The sequence below is a fragment of the Panthera uncia genome (genome assembly GCF_023721935.1).
Source record: "Panthera uncia isolate 11264 chromosome B3 unlocalized genomic scaffold, Puncia_PCG_1.0 HiC_scaffold_1, whole genome shotgun sequence".
Classification (NCBI taxonomy): domain Eukaryota; kingdom Metazoa; phylum Chordata; class Mammalia; order Carnivora; family Felidae; genus Panthera; species Panthera uncia.
In genome coordinates, this window is record NW_026057582.1 from 65,138,886 (window position 1) to 65,153,109 (window position 14,224).

Below are 14,224 nucleotides of genomic sequence, written 5' to 3' on the forward strand. Positions count from 1 at the left end.
ATTGAAACGGAAATGAATAAAAATTAAAACATATGTTTACTTTTCTCTACTTTGGTTGTGTTTTTCTCTACGATATTAAACATTTGGAAGAGACTAAAGGATGCAAAAAGAAAGTCTTATTTTGTGTGTTTCCATTTGTGACTTCTGGGAAATTATTCATTTGACAAATGGTGCTTTATAAAGCTTAATATTTTTATATACAAACTTTAGTATGTTGACTTTCTCAATATTTAATCATATTCTGCCTTTTTCATGTTTTATTTTTGTGTACTTTTCTCACATTTCAAAGTAAATTATCCACTAAAGACCAGCATCTCACTTAACACCTTTATTAAATGTTATAAATAGCATATTTGAAAAATAGGCATGCCTGCTAAAGTGTGCTTTACACTTTACTGCTTTTACAAAATAATTGATAGTAACTTAATAAAGGGTCATTTCTGCTCTTAATGCTCTTTAAGTCAGAATGTTAGTTTCCCTGGTTACCTCGGATGACTCAGAACTTTGTCCTTTATAAAAATAAAAGCGTTTTAAAGGGGTACTGAAGGGGTGCCTGGGTGGCTCTGTTAAACATCCAACTTTTGATCTCAGCTCAAGTCTTGATATCAGGGTCGTGAGTTCAAGTCCTGCATTGGGCTCTGCACTGGGCAGGAAGCCATAACTTTAAAAAAAAAAAAAAAAAAAGACGATTGGAGGCTGGGTTTTCATTTAATTTTTCAAGGAGTGATACTCTCAGCCAAGAATTTGTGGTGTAAAAGTTTAAACCTATTTTATTTTATTTTATTTTATTTTATTTTTTTATTTTTGAGAGCGAGAGAGGCAGCATGAGTGGGGAAGGAGCAAAGAGAGAGGGAGACACAGAATCTGAAGCAGGCTCCAGGCTTTGAGCTGTCAGCACAGCCTGATGTGGAGCTTGAACTCACAGACTGCGGGTCATGACCTGAGCCAAAGTTGGCCGCTTAACTGACTGAGCCACCCAGGTGCCCCTGTTTAATTAAATGAAAATTCTTGTTATGTGGATATATGTGGTATTTTATAGGAAAGGGTCAGTTTATTATCTTCCCATACTTTGTCAAATGTTTATGTAAAATTGTCCAAGGCAATTTCAGTTCTGCCTTGCCCATACATGCTGCTTTCATTGCTTTTATACACCTATAAAATCCCTGGACTCCAGAGATTTACTGGAGTATAAGTATTAATTCTAGACCATAACACCTATTTCAGGTCAACTTGTAAGTTGTTTCAGATAGGATCAGTGTGTTTGGGGAGGGAGCTAGGATGTACAGGTGGCTGAGGGGGAGGACAGGTTCTGTCTGTAGACAAGCGAGATGGGATGACAACACCTCTATCTGAAGGGAGAGCTCTATATTAAGGGCATTGTGATCATTTTTCTTAGGAACTTAACCTTACAAGTATGTTTAAGTAAAAATGTTAATTACAAAACATTTTTGTTGAACCAAGTAACTAAGAGCATCTCCTGCTGTTTAACTTGGTAGTGGCTGTGTATAATGCCTAAACAGTAGCCATTCAATAAACAATTGAATGAATAAATATAAAAATTTTAAGAAAATATTCAGGTTGGTCTTTCTACATAAAGTACTGAATGTAGGATTTTTTACCATGTCCCAGGGAGCGAGGACTTGGAATAATAAAAGTAAAGCAGCTTAGAATAATAGTCACTAACAGTTTTATTGCTTGGTCAAACTACAATAATTTTGCCTGCAGTTCCATTTTCAATAAGTGATTTTCCTTAAAGCCAAATGTTTACAGTGGTAAGTAAAAATTTACCAACATTTTTTTCAGTACATGGATGACTTTTAGAGTATAAGCCAAATATATCTATACACATATAAAATTAAGGATATAAATAGAAAAATATCAGACAATTCTATCTTATTCAGTGAGATAGTTCAGTTATGTTATTGTGAAAATACACTACAAAAGAAGCTTGATACTTCATTCCCTTCCATTTCATTCATAATTAAAACTTTTTATTAAGTAATAACTCTTACTGGTTTTAAGACAACATCCATTATGGGAAAAATGACTTACACATGAACTGAGTTAAAGAACTATTTAAGTTTCATTCTCTTTATATATTTAATACAGAATGATGAGAGAAGGAATGTTGCTTTTGTTCTCAGTATCAGATTCTTTTATTGAGCTATGGAATTTATGTCTCTGTACATTTAATACGCATTTTAGAATTCTTAAGATTCGGATCCACAATATCTCCTGTTTCCAGAGTTTATAAGGGTCATGATTATGAAGCCTCAGCAGAGTGTTTAATAATTCTAAATTGTAATTAGAAGGTAGTAGCTTTAAATGAATGCTTATTTGCTTGAAACAGCTGTTGGCATTTTTAATATAATAGTTTTGTATCTGGTCCTAGTATGCTATATAGTATTTCAGTATTAGGAGAAAATGACTTATACATTACATCCTCTTATACTTTTTCTTTCAGTTGTCAAAATGTTACCATTATTGCTGGGATTCCAAGAAATCTCTACAAATGCCTCTGATGACGTCGGAAACAATTGGTTCTAATCCTGTGAACTCTCTTGTGAAGAAAGCATGTGACTCCTTTGGTTTAGAGGCCATGTCTTTCAGGTCATCCAAAGGTGCCCAAGCCACTCCAACAGAAAAGATGGTAATACCTACAATGAAAATATTTTTACATGCATTAGAACCAAGCTGCAGCTTATATAGAAAACCAGGTGTAATTATTTTTCATGATTCAGTTTACAGTTGGACAGGAAGCTCTATAATGTCTGAAGGATTAAATCTCCTTCACCAAATGGTTAGCTAGGTTTAAACAGTCATGAGAATGGCTAAACAGTTGGGTCCAAACCAAAAGTTTGTCATCAGTATAAGTTACCACATTGGCAAATAAATCACATGATCACTGACAAAAAGTTATGTGATGACCTGATGGATAACTTCTTAAAGAAATAAATAACTATAACATACTTAGTGAAATGGTGAAAACTGCCTGAGATTGGCAGGAGAATGGTCTGCCTGCTATCATCACTCCAGTAATCATTAAGACTGGAGGCCTAGCCTGTATAACAGAGCATGAAAGAATGGCACAAAATCTGGGATACATAAATGGAAGTTTTCTAAGGCTCATGCATTGGAAATGGTGACTAGTCTTCTGAATAATGAGAACTTTGCAATTTTGATGTGTATGTTACATTGGCAAAATGACCAGTAGTCAGAAATTGTCAGTGTTCGGCGCTTGGGTGGCTCAGTTGGTTAAGTTTCCAGCCCTTGGTTTCGGCTCAGGTCATGATCTCACAGTTGTGGGATTGACCCCCGCCCCATGCCTCTGCCCCTTCCCCGCTCCGCTGTTAGCGTTGGATGCTTTGGGATATCCTCCCTCCCTCCTACCTCCTGCTCAGGTGTGCACTCGTGTGCCCACACGCTCTCTAAAACTATACTTAAAACGTAAAAAAAGAAATGGTCAGTGTCTAACCCCAAAGCAAAAATCTGGTGAAAAAAACAGCCAAAGAGAAAAGGGTCTGTGCAGCTGGAATAATTTCTCCTAATTACACATTGAGGCATAACCTCTACATTCCCTTGCACCAGTAGGCAGCTTGTATTCCAACTACATTTTGGTTAAGGTGATAACTACACCAGTTTGATTTACCTCAATCCAACTGCAGTAGTTGTTTAGCACATTCTTAGTGTATCCTACCATCTTTCTTTTGAGTGAAATTTCCTATGTTTGGAGAGCTTCCGAAGTCACTTCTAGGACTTCATCCCCATTCTAATGGTATTCAGTGCTCAAAATTGTAAATACTTGAGATGTAAATAAAGCAGGTTTAGATTATGTAAAAGCTCCTTGAAACAATTTCTGATTTATTACCCCACTCAATACTCCCATCTCCTCCCCTGGCAAAAGAAAACAAGTAAAAAGTTTCCCCCCTCAGTTTTCCTCACTTGTAGACTGACTGAAGCCCAGATTGTAATTATATATTGGGTCAGAGCTAAACAATTAAAAAAGTTACGACCTAGCCTTGAAAACCTACCTGTATTCCGGCTTTTGTTAACTTGCACTTCACAATCTCTAAAGGATAATTTTCATGAAAATGGTGTGGCATAACCTCCTGAAGCTCAGCTAATTACATTGGGGAAATATATTTGATTTAATCTAGTTCAGTTAATTTAGCCTGAACCCCGTTAACCACAAATTAGTTCAGTAAGATACGTTTTTAAGAAGGATGACAGCAAACAGGTCTTCGATTTAGGTTAGCTACTGATGGATAAAATAAGCTAGATGTATATAAATAAGCCAACATATAGCTTAAGTTGCACGGATGGGTTCTCTACCCTACTAAACAGCATTTCATCAATATAAAAGTATATAACAGTGGCTAATAAATGTGTAAGAGGGAAAAAGTTAAGTCATGAGGAATTAAATAGGGAAAAGTGTGGAAAAGTATACAAAAATGCAAGGCCGCTAATTCCCCTCTCCCAAGTTAGCGTTTTTTTTGTTTTTGTTTTTTTTATTAAGTATTATTGGACCACAATCACTCAGTTTTATCCCAGGAAAGGGAACGTCAGCTTTTTGTTGCCCTATTTGATCTCAGCAACACATTATGCTAATGTTTTCAGGAATGAGTCGCCTTTGCCAAAAGTAATATTAAGGTTGGGGTAAGGGAGAAAGAAGACCTTTTTATACTGTTTTATAACATCAGAGTGTGTTTTTATTATCTTAAAAAAAAAAGACTAAGAATCTAAAAAGGAAGTTTAGATGGAATAGAATTAAAGTCTACTGGAGACTCTAACATCTTAGAAAACTCATGCCAGACTCAAAACTACTTTTTAAAAAAGGATAAATTATCAAATAGGTTCATGGTAAGTTATGATAAATTGTGATTGGGTGGGGTGATATATTCCAAGTTTGGGCCCAACATAAGCACCTGTAACATGCTTCCTTGACACATGACATGGTTCTCATGGCACTTCTCCCGACAATACAGTGGTGAGGAGTGTGGACTCAGCCAGAATGCCTGGGTTTGAATACTGGCCTCACCACTTGCTAGCTATGTGGTCTTGAGGAAATTTGTTGCCTTATCTGTAGAATGACATTCATAGGACTGGTTTGACACTTAAGTCAGTTAATATTGAGTAAAGCTCTTAGAACAATGATTGCCATTACATAGGTGTTTGTTCAATAAAATAAATGCTTACATTTATATTTACAAAACTCACTGAACCCCTCCTCAGTTCCCTACCCAGACAAAGGACAAGAACTTACCTGCATCGTGTGCAGCAGCAGCAGGGCCTCGAACATCGTCATAGGACTGCCCGTCTGTGACAATTACCAGGAAGTTCTTGTTGGGGCTATCCCTCACAGGACCAAACACGTTTCTAACAGTGAAGGAAATGGCATCACCTGTAGCTGTTCCACCACTCATGTAGCGAATGTTTCTGATAACAGCTAGGACATTCTCTTTGGTGCTGTAATCAGTGAAAGTGAATTCTGTGCGCTGATCATAGGTGAACTGCACAGCAGCAATCTTGGCACCAATGTCTGAGATTTCAAAAGTCTTGGCTATGTTGGAAACAAACTCAAGCATGAGGCGAAAATTACTGTCTCCAACACTGCTGGAACCATCAATTAGAAAGGCAATGTTCACTGAGTTATAGCAGGTCTTGCTGCACATCATTTGCTCATGAGTGCAGAGCTTCTGTACCAGAGGCTTTACATATTTCGTGGTGCCAAACCAGTTGGGCATGTGGTAAGAGAAGAAGCCATTGTTCCGACAGACAGCCTAATGGGGGAGACATAAACAGAATCAAAAAGTGTGTCTTCTTAAAAATGATAAAAACATTAAATCTTGAACGTTCAGAGTTAATCCAGATAAGGGCCAGTCAGCACTATGCCTGAAGGTCCAAAAACTGAGTAACTACCCTAACAGAAAAGACCCCTCACCTCCTTACCTTGTCAACAAATGCAACATCCTGAACCATCCCCAGTTCTTCAGGGATAGGCTTGGCCACAGAAACTATAAATACATTCACACCAAACTCTCTGGCCACAATGCCTGCTTCCTCAATGTCATCAGAAGGCCAGCCATCAATAAATACCACCACCACTTTGGGGATCCCTCTTCTTACTCCAGCGTCTGCTGTGAAGAATTTCTGGGCAGTATGCTTCAAGGCTTTTCCTAGATTTGAAGAAGAAGCAAGCTGGAGCAGCACCACTGCTCAAATGACATTCCTATTTCCCTGTACCAACTTGACACCAAAAGTTTAAGAATTTAACTTACATAGAACTTGGTTCTATAATAGACGCATCAGATGCAAAAGTTTAATTATCCATCAGATCTATTTTTTTTTTTGTCTTCACAACCCACATTACTTCCCCCATCACCTCCCAGAAGCCTCATTTTTCCTTACCTTACATCAATCATCAGAAACACAACTGACTCCCACCTCTGTACTTTTGCTATCTAGCCCCTTAGTGACTGATTACCTCTAAAGACTTAGAACAAGAAATGTCCCTTCAGAGGGTCTATAGTGCTAAGCTAGTTCTTTCTGCCACATCTGCATTTGTTAAACAAGTCTGTTGATCTTTGCTTCTTTTTAACTTGCTGAACATGTACTTCTCTAAAGTGGCATCTGTTCTATCCAATATAAGGATTATAAATCACGATACTTTTTTGGCTTGTTTTAAACAAGCAATATTAATTAACCATTTGACATATTTTTCATTATAAATTGAGTATCTTAGATGATCAAGTACAAACCTAGCCAAGATTTCAGTGTCAAGAGGAAGAGTTTCACATCTGCTTAAATAAAATAGCCTAATACTGTTTTACATGTCTGACTGCTTCATAACCCTCTCCTGTGTTACATTCCAGGTGCCAAAGTCTACTTACCTGTATTGGAATTACCCCCTCTGAAACCTACTTCCTTTATGGCAAACAAAACATCTTTGGCTGATGTAAAGTTTTTCAAATAAAATTCTATTTTGGGATGTTCACTAAGTGGAAAAATAGGAAAAAAATGTTATCTAGAGAGAACTGGAAAGCCAAAACAAGCAACATTATATAACTTTAAAAAAAGTAAATTGGCCAATGCCTAAGTTTCTTAATCCCATAGTGTACAGTCAACTAAAGTATTGCATCCTTACTTAAATTTCAAGGCATCTTGCAGAAATGTAACAAAAACAATTGCTACCTTGAGGGTTTATCTGGGTAATATGCTAAATACGTATTACATGTATCATCTCATTTCATCCTAACTCTACACAGTGTAAACTACTATCCCTACTATGTAAGTGAAGAAACTGAGGCTGACAGCATTTTGGTAGGTTGCCAAACAAAACACTGCTGCACTTTATTTTTTTATTTTTATTTTTTCAACGTTTTTTATTTATTTTTGGGACAGAGAGAGACAGAGCATGAACGGGGGGAGGGGCAGAGAGAGAGGGAGACACAGAATCGGAAACAGGCTCCAGGCTCCGAGCCATCAGCCCAGAGCCTGACGCGGGGCTCGAACTCACGGACCACGAGATCGTGACCTGGCTGTAGTCGGACGCTTAACCGACTGCGCCACCCAGGCGCCCCAACTGCTGCACTTTAAATTCAGGTTTGTCTGGCTCCAGAACACCTGAAACCAGGTTTAGCTGAAGGCACTGGGCTTAATGGAAATCTGCAGAGTAGGGCACCAGAGTAGTGGAAGGTGACTGGGTGTGAGGCTAGGTCTGTTCCAGTGGGAGACCATGGAAGCACTCAACAGTGTGGGTCTATTAACTCAGGCTTCTGGTTAGAAGAGGCAATTTCAAGGACACCGAGGCCAACGTTTTAAAAATGAGAAGATAACAAGAAAATGTATCAAGTATTATAATTTTGGATTTGTGTTATAAAAAATGATATTGACATACGCTGATCTTAAAATTATGTATATTGTAATATTTGGGACTTTCCATATTTAATAGTAAAAGGATTTCAACTCACTTTTATCACTACGTTTATTAGAGACCATGTTGAGTAAAACAGTTACACAACCATTTGTGTTGGTTTTTAGATAAGTCAGTATTTCATAAGTGCAAAATTTTAAGATCTTAGTATTATCAATTGCCATTAAGTCAAGATTTTTGAGGTAAAAGTATAGCACTGACTGTACTTCTGCATATCTTTCTGTATATCTGGTGAAATGTTGGGCCACAAAATCAGATATTATGGGTAGATAACCTTTTCACATTAACGGTCACTTTGAATTATCCCAATTGTGATTTATGAGATTTATTCTTAATTTTGCATCCTTAATGTTACATTGTTATTCTGCTTAAATATAAACTCTGTATATAGTTTATTCTGAGGCTCTTCCTAAAATAGGAAAACTATAGGGGTGCCTGGGTGGCTCAGTCAGTTAAGCGTCCATCTTCAGCTCAGGTCATGATCTCACAATCCGTGAGTTTGAACCCTGTGTCGGTCTCTGTGCTGTCAGTTCAGAGCCTGGAGCTTGATTTGGATTCCGTGTCTCCCTCTCTCTCTGCCCCTCCCCCACTCACACTCTGTCTCTATCAAAAAATGAATAAACGTTAAAAAAAATTTTTTTAATCGGTAAACTATAAGTCTCAAAGTTTATAGAGAAGCTAGTCTTGTTTGATTCTACGAGATAGTGTAGCTTTCATCTTGAAAAAGAATTGGATGGGGCGCCTGGGTGGCGCAGTCGGTTAAGCGTCCGACTTCAGCCAGGTCACGATCTCGCAGTCCGTGAGTTCGAGCCCCGCGTCAGGCTCTGGGCTGATGGCTCGGAGCCTGGAGCCTGCTTCCGATTCTGTGTCTCCCTCTCTCTCTGCCCCTCCCCCGTTCATGCTCTGTCTCTCTCTGTCCCAAAAATAAATTAAAAACGTTGAAAAAAAAATTAAAAAAAAAAAAAGAATTGGATACAAATAGCAAAGAAAAAAATGTAAGAAGAAAAGTACTGAGTGGAATTTGTCCCCCGCCCCCCCAGGATGTTAAAATGTACAATAAAGCTACAATTATCAGAGCATTGTAGAAAAGATGTAAGAATTGGCTTATAGATCAAGGAAACTGACTTGCTTAACTTGCATATAAAATTGGCATTACAAATCAATGAAATAAACTCATCTGTTTTAAAGATATGGGACAAATAAATTATGTAGAAAACCAAAAAATTCTCCTACCAAATTCTCATACCAAAAAAATTCTATTTAAATTAAGAACCAGTTGTAAAACGTAACGTAAGAACAAATGAAATAGAAATTAGTAGGTGTAGTACTGGTGACAGCAATTTAAACTGGGTCAACTTTCTAGAAAGCAATTGAACTTTGTATCCGAAACCTTAAAAATGTCAGAACCTTTTGACCCAATCTCACTTTTAGAAATCTAGTCTAATGAACTAATCAAAGATGGCACAAGGGTGACATAAGGATGTTAATCACAATGTAATGTCCGATGGTGAAAAAAATGGAAGAATAGTTAAACAGTCATGCAAAGGAACATTCTAAAACATCATCGATTTAGAGCATTTGTGGTGTAAAATGCTCAAAATACAAAGGGATGAAAAACAGGACATAAAACATTTTTATAGTTTGAGCTTTTGAAAAAGAAACACACTATGCAGAAAGGGGTGAAGGATGGAAAAAGTGGTGGAAGGGGAATGGGAGATACAGGCTTCCAGTTATGAAATGAGTAAGTCAAGAGAATAAAAGGTACAGCATAAGGAATATCGTCAATGGCATTGTAACAGCATCTTATGGTGACAGATGGGAGCTACACTTGCAGGGAACATGGCATAATCCACAATGTTGAATCACTATGTCGTACACCTGAAACTAATGTAACATTGTGTGTCAACCATACTTCAATTACACACACACACACACACACACATACAGACATGTACATGTACAAGCAAGTATTTTCTTAAAATACTGAAAGGGTATCAAACATTTTATAGTGATTATCTCGGGAGAGCATATTTGGGAAATTTGTTTTTCTTGTGCTTTATATGTTTTTCAAGCTATCTATAGTGAGCATATTATTTTCCTAAAAGCCATCAATATTATTTTTAAATGAATAAAATTAAAAAGATCGAGCTTCAGATCTGCACTCATGGAACTACGGGAAATGTTTAAAAGAATAATGACAGAATAGGGAAGAGAAACAGACCTATAATTTCTTCCTTCAGCAAAGAAGAATCAGGAATTGAGCAGAGTATATGTACAGAGGTAATTTGTACAGAGGTAATTTTGTTGTATGAACAACAAAACCTTTTTAGTCTACCTTCTGGTCATCAAATTCTCTAAATCTTTTTATTCCAAAAAGGAAGCACTTAGACCTACCCTGTCTGCTTAGGCAGTTTTACATCCTATATTTACAGTTCAGGGATTCAGACTATCCACAACTCTATGTGTTTATACTGTACTGAAATACATGTATCCACTAAAACGGCTGATCTTTTATCAAGTCTCTTTCCATTTTAACAAGTTGGTACCTGGCTTGAACAAGGCCCACGTGTGGTCCTTCTGTTCCAATTCCCAACATTAGAGCCACTTTGCCAACAAAATTCTTCTGTAGATTAAATCGGCGCTGCCCAATATTAAAACTTCCATCAATCAGAAATGCAATGTCTGCTTTACAGTCTGTGAAAACCCAAACATGTCTCTCCGTTAGCAGTTTCAAAGGGAGGGAGAATGTTATTTTCCCAAACGGATATGTGGACTCTTACCTTTATTGCCAGTTTTCTTTTCAGGTGTTTTTTTTAGTCGTTTACCTGAAACAAAGGAAGCAGTGGCATTAATAGGAAGACAGTTTCATAGCAAGAAGCCCACATGGGGAAAAGCTTGTGACAAGGAGTGCCATTCTTAAAAACACTTGTTTTGTAAAAAAAATTAATTTGTTCACAGCTTTTTGGACTGGGGAAGAAATGCCCCAACAAAGAAGTCAGGACTATTGTAAGCCTTGCCCCCAATTCAGGACTTGATATCTCAAACCCACAATTGAGGCAGGACCAGAAATGCCAAGAGTTAGATTCTAATGTTCTTAATTTCTTTGACTTTAAAACTGCCACAATCTTAGGAAAGGAGATTCCTGGCCTTTGTTAAAATGGACACACATTGAATTCCTTTTATTCATATGACAAATGGAGCTATGAAGTCACTTTGTCCAGTTTCTAGGCATGGTTTATTATATCAGAAAGAAATAGTAGGACTTCAAGAGAATGTTTGGTAGCAGAGTTTATAATTGAAAATAGAAGGATAGGAATTTGAAATATAAAATGTTTCCTTATATAATGCACTAGTAAACTTAAGATATTTGTTTTGTGTTTCTTAATTTTTTTTAATTTTTGAGATAGGGCATGAGCAGGAGAGAGGGGCAGAGGGAGAGACAGAATCTTAAGCAAGGTCAATGCTTGGTGCAGAGCTCGACACAAGGCTCGATCCTATAACCCCAGGATCATGACCTGACCTGAAATCAAGAGTCGGATGCTCAACTAACAGAGCTACCTAGGTGCCCTGGTTTTGTGTTTAACATCACTTTTTATTTTTTATTTGTTTATTTTTAACTTACTTATTTTTGAGAGAGAGAGAGCAAGCAGGGGAGGAGCAGAGAGAAAGGGACAGAGAGGACTTCCAAGAAGGCTCCACACTGTCAGTGCAGAGCCCAATGCAGGGCTCGAACCCACAAACTGTGAGATCATGACTTGAGCTGAAACCAAGAGCTGGATGCTTAACTAAGCCACGCAGGTGCCCCAACGTCAATTACTTTTTAAAGGAAAGCTATCAACAACACATTTATTTTTAACTTCTAAATGTTGTGCCAGGCTACTAGGAGATAGCTTCCATACCTGTTGATGGACGTGCTGTGGACACTGCTTGTCCTGTGGCCTCCTGGGTACCACTTTTACCTTCTGTTAAAATAAAGAGAAGACTATTTTTTCCTCTTCCTTCTTTACCATCAAAATATAATGAATCTAACTTAGATGTCTATGGGATGATAAATGTAATCAAGTAATGGCAACTGCATGAGTAATTGCTTCATGTGAGTTTCAAAGACCAAAATGAATTCTTATCTATTAAATTGTATTTTAAAAGGATCACCAAAAATGAATTCACATTCATTTTCATTCACTAGTTTTTTGATTTAGTGTTGCTTGTAAGTGTCAGGGCATTCTGATCACAAGTTTCTATTGCAACCTTCTAACAGCAAGATTATCCTTCCTCCATTCAGCCAAGTTTGGCCTGAGTGGGCTTTGCTTGTCCAGGTCACTGATTGTAACCCATAGTTGACTCTTTCAAGTCTTAATCACAGGCTTTTCTATCAAAGTCAAAGACGTTGGGCTAAGAACAGCAGAAAACTTTTTTGAGGGTCAGGCAATATTTACACAAAGGTAAAATCAATGTAATTGTACCTACTTGTCACTGTGAAAGAAGCAGACCATCTGGAAAGTGTTTGAGACTGAATGCCATTGGCAACTACTGAGGAATAGTTTTCTCGACCTGGTAGGCTATATATTCGCACAGGTCCCCCTGAGTTGCTGATTACTCCCCTGCAACACAGAAAAACAGCCGATATTCTACCCACACTTTTCCAGGGGTATCCGACTGACTTATAGTGCCATGTTACATCTATTGTTCTGATAATCAAGAAAATAGTTTATCAGGGAAGACATCTAAGGATGCTGTTGGCCTTTTTAAAAACGTGCTAACATAGGTACAACATCTGCCTGGGAAAAAATGGTTTTATGCTGTCAAACTTCTTAAATGTTGATAGGAACATACCTATAAGATCCCATTCCCTGCAGCTTGGAGATTCAGGGTTAAGAGCACCAAATAATTTTCTTAGTTTTCTAAGGTACTTTAACTACATGTCTTTGGACAACACACACACACACACACACAAAGTCTTGTAGGATAGCAGAATGGGTGATGAATACGGGATCTGGAAGCAGACCTGGCCTTTCATTTCCAGCTCTGGCACTTGCCTAACAATGATGACCGTGGGCAAGATCCTTGGCAACTGAGTAGTTTCTTCATCTATAAAATGGAATAAAATTGTACCCACCCTATACAATTCTCAAGTTCTCATGGAAGTTAAAACTATGTCTGGCACACAGTAAAAACTCACTAATATATTACATGATTAGGAATGTTCTAAAATCACAGGAATCTAGCTGCCAAGAAATAATCCAATTTGTCTTTAGTCAGAAAGCTTACTTTGTGTAGCTGGTGCTTCATGGATATCCAGGAAAACCTTAAAAATGTATCTATCAGGGCGCCTGGGTGGCTCAGTCGGTTAAGCGGCCGACTTCAGCTCAGGTCATGATCTTGCGGTCCGTGAGTTCGAGCCCCGCGTCGGGCTCTGGGCTGACAGCTCAGAGCCTGGAGCCTGTTTTAGATTCTGTGTCTCCCTCTCTCTGACCCTCCCCCGTTCATGCTCTGTCTCTCTCTGTCTCAAAAATAAATAAACGTTAAAAAAAAAAGTTAAAAAAAAATGTATCTATCTTCTATGGCCAAAATTGGCACCAAAAGAAAGAAGATAGTGGGTCCATGTGGCTAAAGAGGGAAAGGAAATCATCACACTTGGATTTCTCTCCCCTTGGCATGTTTCAGCTTACCTGTGGATAGCTGCACCACATATGCTTGATACAGATGCATACACTATGTTCCCAAATACGGAGAATTCCTCAAGAGAGCAGCCCCCTGGGCAGAGGACATCTGCTTTCTCTTTCCTGATGTCCAGGCCTCGGGTAAAGCATGTGATAGCAATGGGAACTGAAGAGAAAGAAGGGAATGTAGTGACCATTCTTGGGACTTTGAGGGGGATGGGGAGGTGGAAACTAGGGTCTGAGGTTGAAGGTTTACCTCCCTAAATTCTACACTTCTTAAGAATATTAACATATGTACCACACCATTCCAGATTTTAGCTAGCCAAAACCCAGCTTTCCAATATAATCTAGTCCTCAACCACTTCAAAGCCTAATGGGAGAATTTTCTCAGTTCTTATGAGCTTGGGAATATATAACTGGGAATATATCAGAACTGGAAAATGACATTAGTCAGTCACCATTTATTAGTTCATTCTAGAAACGTAAAAACCTCACAGTGATAACAGTGGATACAGTTGCCGGAGCTAACAATATTATATCTGGGCCAAGCCTATGAGGAATATCTTCAGACACATGCACAAACCTCTTCAAGTCTCATCCTTTGCTTTGGAAGTCCATTTACACTAGTTTT

General features: G+C 38.0%; 1 protein-coding gene across 1 annotated transcript; it reads right to left on the reverse strand.

The window, feature by feature from the left end:
• Window positions 1-1,683: 1,683 nt before the first annotated feature.
• On the reverse strand, window positions 1,684-13,790 carry COCH (cochlin). Its single transcript, XM_049614101.1, has 9 exons — window positions 13,603-13,790; window positions 12,401-12,534; window positions 11,833-11,895; window positions 10,714-10,758; window positions 10,480-10,627; window positions 6,891-6,994; window positions 5,950-6,176; window positions 5,264-5,780; window positions 1,684-2,657 (listed from the first exon to the last, which is right to left on the reverse strand). Exons 1-9 carry the CDS (start codon window positions 13,788-13,790, stop codon window positions 2,482-2,484), a joined length of 1,602 nt encoding a protein of 533 aa, XP_049470058.1. The 3' UTR covers window positions 1,684-2,481.
• Between the last annotated feature and the right edge of the window lie 434 nt (window positions 13,791-14,224).

Excerpts from the sequence above, each read along its gene's own strand:
- COCH (XM_049614101.1), bottom strand. The coding sequence starts at position 13,790 with ATGGTCACTACATTCCCTTCTTTCTCTTCAGTTCCCATTGCTATCACA. Across the intron at positions 12,535-13,602 it reads TGTGGTGCAGCTATCCACAG|GGGAGTAATCAGCAACTCAG; the intron begins GTAAGCTGAAAC and ends TCTGTGTTGCAG. Across the intron at positions 10,628-10,713 it reads AAAGAAAACTGGCAATAAAG|ACTGTAAAGCAGACATTGCA; the intron begins GTAAGAGTCCAC and ends GGGTTTTCACAG.